This window comes from Fukomys damarensis, unplaced genomic scaffold (assembly GCF_012274545.1).
Source record: "Fukomys damarensis isolate Sample0158 unplaced genomic scaffold, DMR_v1.0_HiC HiC_scaffold_30, whole genome shotgun sequence".
NCBI lineage: Eukaryota > Metazoa > Chordata > Mammalia > Rodentia > Bathyergidae > Fukomys > Fukomys damarensis.
In genome coordinates this window covers 59,420,711-59,428,737 of record NW_022900942.1, presented here as the reverse complement: position 1 = coordinate 59,428,737, position 8,027 = coordinate 59,420,711, and the positions used below count along the sequence as shown (strand labels likewise).

Genomic DNA, 8,027 nt, shown 5'->3' with positions numbered 1-8,027 from the left:
AAAAAAAAAAAAAAAAAAAAAATAGATCCAGTGCCATTTGTATACTGCATACCAGTGCAGACAGCTGCTTGTCCCCTGTACTTCTTAGAACTCATTTGTTCATCGTTCAGCAAGCATTTGAATACTACCATGTGCCAAGGGTTATGCTAGGCATTGCTCTTAGTTGTTCTGGAACTTAATAGTCTCTGGCACAATTCACAAATACCTGCTTAACTGGTAGTAAGATCTTATCTTTAAAGCATCCATGCCCTTATCCTCTTAGAAAACAACTAGTTGAAAAATTAAGATCTGTGTTTTGGGCATTAAGAAAAGTGTCACCAAGTCTCATACCCTCCACAGCAGAGTGTGGTTCAGTGAGATAGGTGACGTGTCAAGAGCTAGTCACAGCTGTGTCCCAGTCACTCTGGCCCTCACTGCGCGCAGCATAACAGCAGTCTCTCCTCTTAATTGGCATCCTGGAACTGCCCTTCTCGGTTTCCTGTGTGTTCCTGAGATCGCCTGTCCCACAGAGAATGGAGGTGGGCTCCCTGAGCTGCTGTCATCAAAGGAGGCCGAGGTGGCCAGGGTGGCTTTTTTCATGTTCCCTGAGCTCCGCTTGCAGGCTGGGCCCGAAGACAGGCTCTTTCCATTAGGCCCTGTAGTATCTGTATGTGTCTTTCTGGGAGGGGGCCAGTGATTTCTAACTAAGATGAAAGGGGTATGGTCTCTAAACAGACAGAAGTGATCCTCCTCAGATCTCTGGTGCGGAAGAATTGTGAATACTTTATGCTCATGCTCCACTCGCAGGAGGCAGAGGGGAACTGCTGACTCCCCAAGTGTGGGCTGAGCAGTGACTTCCTTGCTCAGACTGTGGTAGAGAAATGGGAGGAAAGAATAACTGCAGCAGAGACCCCCTGACAGGCCACTTCCGGGGAGTTCTTGAGGGCAACCCTGAGAGTGATAGGGGCCGCTGCTAGCACCACATTGCCCCGCAAAGAAGACCCCGCCTTACTGCTGCAAAGGACACCATAGGGCTTATTTTCAGAGGATGTTTTTATTTTTTCGTGTAGAGCATTCTGTATGTATTCATTTATTCATGTACAAAATCTGTTCAGATGCAGTCCTGCCATCATCTTCTGGACTTCGTCACAACTCTCCAAACCCCAAATCCCAGCCTCCATTTCTTTCCGCTCCCTTTCCTGCAGAACCATTGGCTCCAGCAGTAGCGCTCTCCCTAAATGAGCGCTGCTTGTCCGTGTAGCCTGCTCTTGGTGCCCTGGCAGCCCGGCTGTCAGTGATTTTATCCCATGAATTCTTCGCCCGAGTCACAGCCCCTCGCAGGCCGGGCCTCACAGTTTTCATTAGATCTCACGTTAGCTGAAGACTCGGGAGACGGGAGTGGCAACAGAAACGATGACCGTGAGGGGTGATGGTCCATGCAAAAGCAGTGAAAAATGGCAGGCGTCAAAATTCAGGAAACGTTGGGCTGGGGATTTAGCTCAGTGGTTCCGCCGCCTGCCTCAAAAGCGCAAGGACCCGAGTTCGATCTCCAGTACAAAATAAATAAATAAATTAAATAAAATAAAATTCGGGAGATGTCTGCCTCACACACGTGCAGAAGTGCGTCCGTTACGGTGCACGACGCACTGGACTGTGAAGCTTCATGGTAGAGAACTGCACGTCACTCGTGTTGTGTCTGTGCCCTGGTCCGGACTCACAGCAGTAAGTGTCGGGGTCATCTGGGCGCACGGGTGGTTACCTCTCATCCTCAGGCGCCCCTCGTGTGTTTACAGACGATTAGTTATAATTACATTAGCACATTTTAAATGTTAATGTCGGTCATAGTTATATTTAACTACATATTAATATTACTATTTTATTCCACATGTGCATCGTGTGTCGCAGTGGCCAGCTGTGTGTCCTTCTGGCTGATGGTCTTAACTGGGGCTTATAGTGGGGTGAACCAGGAGGTTATTATGTGCATTCTGAAAAATGCAAGGGTGTATTTCCGGGTAGGTCTTAACTTTGGGGGAAATAGGGACTGCTCTGCAGTGTGACTCGATAAAAGGGCGCCTCACCTCCGTGGGCTTCCAGGAGCCCATAGCCCCGGCGTAACGGTGAGAAAAGCAGACGAACCCCAACCGAGGAGCACTGCTCAGTCACCAGAGACGAGGGAGCCCAGGAGCCATGAACGTATTTTGGTGTTCTGCAGCAGAGAAAAACTAACTTTCTGTAAATCTGAAGTTAGCATTTTATTTAAAAAACATGGGGCTTGGGATGTATTTCAGCATGCTCAAAGCCTGAGTTTGATTTTCAGCACTGTTTAAACAGGAATGAATGAATGAATAAAATAAATAATAAATAAACAATAAACTAAACTAAAATAAATAAAAAACTAGTCCTCGTACTCTTAGCTTCTCAGAAGTAACCTTGCATATTTCCCCACGCCCGTGCTGGGAATTGAACTCAGCCTTTCACACAGAGGTACCAGGCTGGGCGCAAACTTAGGCTCCTCCTGCTTCAGCTTCTCAAAGTGCTGGGGTTACAGGCGTGCGCCACCTTGTCCAGGTCCTTAGTTCTGAGTGGGCTGTTGCAGCCCTTCTCCACAGCTTACACCGCTCAACCAAGACTTGATTTGCTATCCTTGATTTCAAGAAAACACTATAGACTCATGTTCTAAAAAATATATTATGGTGGCAAAGTGTATTTTAGAATAATTTTCTTCAATGCCAGTCTGATTAGAAAGATTTACTTTTTTAGGATGTCTTTTTACTAGATGAAAGTTGCTAATTTTGATTTTGTGAAAATCATGAGATGGCACATTTGTGTGCCAGTGATAGGATAGGACAGGAGGGAAGGGGCATGGCCTCCTGGAGGGCGTTGGGGCTCCGGGGAGAGGTGGTTTCAGAGGGGAAATCAGCAGGATGTACTCAGTGTGGAAGCAGGGAGGGAGAGAAGTATCGGGATGATTCCAAGTCCTGAGTGGATGGCTGATGGTAGAACTTGTGTTACAAAGGCGGTTGGTCTGCAGTCATGTAACGAAAACATTTTTACCTATGTTTCGTTTAATTCTTACAGCAGCCTTACAGGGTCATCCTGCCTCAGCCTCCAGAATGCAGAGATTATAGGCGTGTGCCATCATATCTGCCATAAAATCTTTTTATTAAGAAGAGTTGCCTCTAGCTTGACACTTAGTTCTCCTTTTCAATCTTTGAAGCATATCGTGTAACTTTGTACTTTTTTTGCTTTGGGAATACTTTGTTACCAATTTTTAAATTTTAGGTTGTAATTGCCATTTTGTGTATTTTGTCCTCACTGGTAAATCACTTACATCAGATTTTATTTTATTTATTTATTTTGGTACCAGGGATTGAACTCGGACCTTGCACTTGCAAGGCAGGTGGCGGAACCACTGAGCTAAATCCCCCAGCCCTCCATCAGATTTTAAATCTGTCATTCATGACAATTCTTTCAACTATGTAAAATTTTATCACTCTTTTTCCTATTCCTAGTTTGTTGTTACTTAACTTTTTAAACTTTTTAAATAGATGCTGTTGGAATTAAACCTTAAAGATTCCACAAAGCCAAAATTATGTTCTCATTAGAGCATATTCCTTTCCTCTTTTGATTTTTTCTAACAGGTTCTTCTTTATAGCGTTTCCTTTTTCTTAAGTCTGTTCTCAAGGTAGTGATTATTTACTTCTCAAAATATGAAAAAAACTGCACATTTGAGAAGTGGAATAATTAGATATTTGTTTTTAAGGAATGATTTTGTTTTTCTTTAATTTTCTTGAGACAGCATCTCGCTGTGCAGTTCCGGATGGCCTTGAACTCACTATGTTACACAGGCTGGCCTTGAACTCTGTGCAATCTTCTTGCCTCAGCCTCCCAGGCGGTGGGGATGATTTTCTTTAGGAGAGTATCTTCACTTGATTTCAAAAGTTTCTTCTGTATAAGTTTCTAAAGAAAATAATAAAAATATCAAATTAAATATAAATGATATAAATTAAAGATGATGTGAATTTGACTTTCAGTGCAATGCGTGTTTTACTGTCAAAATTACCAAGACCATGGATTGTGGATGAGAAGAAAGATGACGGCTATACTGCCTTGCATCTGGCTGCTCTTAATAACCACGTGGAAGTGGCTGAACTCTTAGTACATCAGGTAGGGAAAGCAGTTTAATAATTTAAAAATAATTTTGGAATATTTATATCCATGAATTGAATTCTCCATCAAATGCCTATTAGTATGTTACAGTAAGACCCCATGATGGTGATGATTTGGGTGTGATGCCAGCTCTGTCTCCTGCCTATATCAGTCAGCTTTCCTGTTGCTGGGAAAAATACCTGACACCACAGCTCGAGGAGGAGAGGTTCAATTTGGGCTTCTGGCTTGAGAGGATTTAATCCATAGTTAACTGGCTCCAGGGTAGAAGGGTCTGGTGGAGGAAAACTGCTCAACTCGTGGCAGCCAGGAAGCAGAGAAAGGGACAGCACCAGAGAGGAAGGGGCCAGGCGTCCTGCCAGGGACCTCTGGCCACTGTCTCCGGCTGCTTCTTCAGTGGAGGGCTGTGTGGGCCAGGTGTGCGTGAGCGCAGAGGCCTCCACTCGTCTTCCTGGGTTGGGCCAGTGACATAGGCCTCAGCTAACAGATTTCCCAGAGCTGCTGCTGCTGTTGTAGAAGGAGCAACAGTCCACAGGACCAGCGACCTTTCCTGTTAACACTTTAGATGGTGTGGCCGGTGGCTGTTAGACTGCAGTCTGCAGCCAGGCTCTGAGGGACATTCATAACCACTGCTGTGTGCAGAAGAACTTCTCAGGACCTCGAGAGAGCATGGGCCATAGAGATGCACAGAAGTTACCAAGAATCTTCCCTGGCTCCTTACTTCAAAGGACTACAGTCTAGGTTAAAACAACAGAGCAATTTAGTAAATAATATTTATGTATAAGTACCAGCTTTTAAGGCACACATCCCAAAAGCACAGAAATTTAAAGAAATAGTTTATAAGGTAAACTACCCTTTCCTTGCCATTTTAACCCTTTCCTGTTAAAATTACTACTCTTTGTTAATTATGAAAATCCCTTTTTGGTCTGGGAATGTGTCTCAGTGGCGCCACACCTGCCTTTCAAGAGCAAGGTCCTGAATTCGGTCCCCCATTTTAAAAGAAAATTTGTTAGGGGAGGAGGGGGTGAAGGGAGGGCAGAGGTAAGGGTAAAAAATGAGAATCAAGACTTGCCATGTAGAAGTACATGATCCCAACAATGAATGTAACTGTACTGTATCCCTAAAATGTACCAATAAACTCAATTAAAGCTGAAAAAAAAAAAAAAGAAAATTTCTTTTTAGTCCAGTCTAAACTTACGCTGACACTACACTGCCTTGGTAATTGTTGCTTTATACTCAGTTTTGAAATCAAATAGAGTAAACCTCCCCCTGCTTTTCTTCTTTCTCAGAATTACTTTAATAAGTCTAGATCTTGTGCATTTCCGTACACGTTAGAAAGAGCATATCCGTCTGTTAAACAGTCTCTTGGGCGTTTGCACTTCTACTTGTTAGGTTTATCCTTAGGATGATGTTGTAAATTGAATTGCTTTTACTTTCAGTTTCCAAGTATATATTGCCAGTGTATATAAATACAGTTGTTTTTCATATTTTACCTGTGTATAGTAGATCCTTGACTACGAACTCCTTCAGTTCCCAAGGTCTGGTTGTAACTCAAGTTGGTTGTAAGTCAGTTCAGCTGAGATCAGCATGTTTACCTGAACACGTGCAGATGAATCTTCCATTAACCCAGTGAATCCAAGTTGTTCCTATGTCAGGCTGGTCATAACTTCAGGGTCCATTCTATCATATGACTTTGCATAAAGTGACCATTAGTTCTAGTAGATTCGTTATAGATTCCTTAATGCAGATCAAAAGAATAGAAAATCAAAGTAGAATTACCCACACAAGGTCAGCTGTTCTTTTGTTTTTTTTTTTGTTTTGTTTTTTTTTTTTTTTATTTTTGTTTTTTTTTTTTTTTTTTTTTGGTACCGGGAATCTAACTTGGGCCAGCAGTTTATTTTTTTTAGTACAGTCCCTTGTGCATGCTAGGCAAGCACTGTACCTCTGAACCTTTATCTGAAGTCCTGCTTTTTTTTATTTTGAGACAGAGTCTTACTAAATTGTCCAAGTTAGCCTTGAATTTGGGATCCTCCTGTCTCAGCCTCTAGAGTAGCTAGAATTATGGGCGTGTACCACCCAACCCAGTTTTATGAATGGTTTTAAGACCCAAACAAGAGTATATCTTTTGAATCTTTAGCTCTTTTCTTAATTTCATTTTTTTTTTATTGTGCTGGACAGTGTACTAGGCAGTTTCACATTATTTTTCCTAGTCTTCGCATAAACCCTGTGAGATGGATGGTCCTGGCAACATTTTGGAACTGAGGAAGTAGGCAGGAAGTGGTGTAATGCTTCCCAGAGTTGCTTGCTTAGAAGTAATGGAGCATGAACCAGGGCCCCCTGATACTGATTCAGTTGCTTTGCTCCTCAGGCCCTCCCTGCCTTGGGCCTGGGCCTAGTGTGTTCCCTTGTCCTTCGGCTCTCCGAGGGCCCTGGGGAGGACTTCTGGTCTCTCTTTAATAATGCCTTTTATATACTGATTAAACGCCACCTTCTCAGCTTAGGCAAAGTTTCTTTTCATTGAACGAGGAAGAAATGAATTAACCAACGGAGGAAGTCAGTTTACCAGATTATTAGAGTAAATCTAGGGCTAATAGAAAATTTGGTAACTTTTTAGAAGTATTTGCATTCAAAGAAGTGATCAGCATTGCTGTATAATAGGGATTGAAAGAGAGTTGTATTTGAGCTCTTCCTGTCCCTTATCCTTGAATTGTTCTTAGATGGAATCACCATGATAGAAGAAATTTTTTAAACTGTTTGACTTGAGAAAGTTTGCCGCTCCACCTGTTACCATGTAGGAATAATGTTGCAGCATCTTGGAAAGAATAGAAAGTGTTCAAAAGTATTGGTTGGTACTTAGTCCTCTGTTGTCAGACTCTAACCATTTGTAACATTTGTTTCTCTTCAGGGTAATGCAAACCTGGATATCCAGAATGTGAACCAGCAGACCGCCCTACACCTGGCGGTGGAGCGACAGCACACCCAGATCGTTAGGGTATAGTATTAATGCACATGTCAGCTTATGGTGCGTCTTTTTGTGTCTTTAACCAAACTGAGTTTTAGAACCCCTTGAAAAGTGATAATGTGTTCGATTTCTTAAAAAACCCTGCACCAAGCATGGTGACATACACATGTAATCCCAATACCTAGGGGAGGCTGCGGCAGGAGGATCGGTGTGAGTTTGAGGCCAGCCTGGGCTACGTAGTGTCTTCGAAACAAACACATAGTTTGCTGCAAAACTGGGATTCTAGGCTAATGTTTTGTGTCAGTTGATGGAATTTTAATTTCTAATAGCAGAAATCTTGAATGTTTGAGTTCTGTGTCTTATCCGTTTGTTGCCAGATTTGTGAACTCCTGGAATATTAAGTAGGAAAATTTCAAAAAGGAATATATAAATTAGTTTTAAAAGCACATTGTCTCTTAATATGTTACTGAGAGTAAACCACAGACTGAATGCTTTCCCTCAACATTTGCTGCTGCACATTCCAAAAATGCTGAAATAAAACTTTCTACTTTTACTTAGTTTGGGGATTTGAAACAAAATAGTCAAAAGAGTGTTGGTTTAAATATTTTTGTAGAGCAGTGATTCTTAAAGTTTAGTGGCCGAAGCCGCAGTGTTGGTGTCCCTGTGACCCTCCTCAGACCGGCCCGGCCCGGCCATGGTGAACCCCTCTTTAATGAGCCACCTGGGAAGTCTGAACATTTTCACATTTGGGAACGGCATCCCAGACCGACTTTATGGAACCTGTTGGAACAAAGATAAAATGTACAGAATTTGCCATGTCAAGACCATATGCTTGGGCCGGGGATTTAGCTCAGTGGTTCCGCCGCCTGCCTTGCAAGCACAAGGACCCAAGTTCGATCATGGTACCAAGAAAAAAAAA

General features: G+C 42.7%; 1 protein-coding gene across 1 annotated transcript in view; it reads left to right on the top strand.

The window, feature by feature from the left end:
- Mib1 (mindbomb E3 ubiquitin protein ligase 1) overlaps positions 1-8,027 on the top strand; it is a gene marked incomplete at its 5' end in the record, with an annotated part of 108,608 nt that overhangs the window by 83,126 nt on the left and 17,455 nt on the right. Inside the window, 2 exons of the mRNA XM_010638707.2 lie at positions 4,014-4,146; positions 7,052-7,138. Of these exons, the coding sequence (XP_010637009.2) occupies positions 4,014-4,146; positions 7,052-7,138 (220 nt within the window). The remainder of the gene's footprint in view (positions 1-4,013; positions 4,147-7,051; positions 7,139-8,027) is intronic.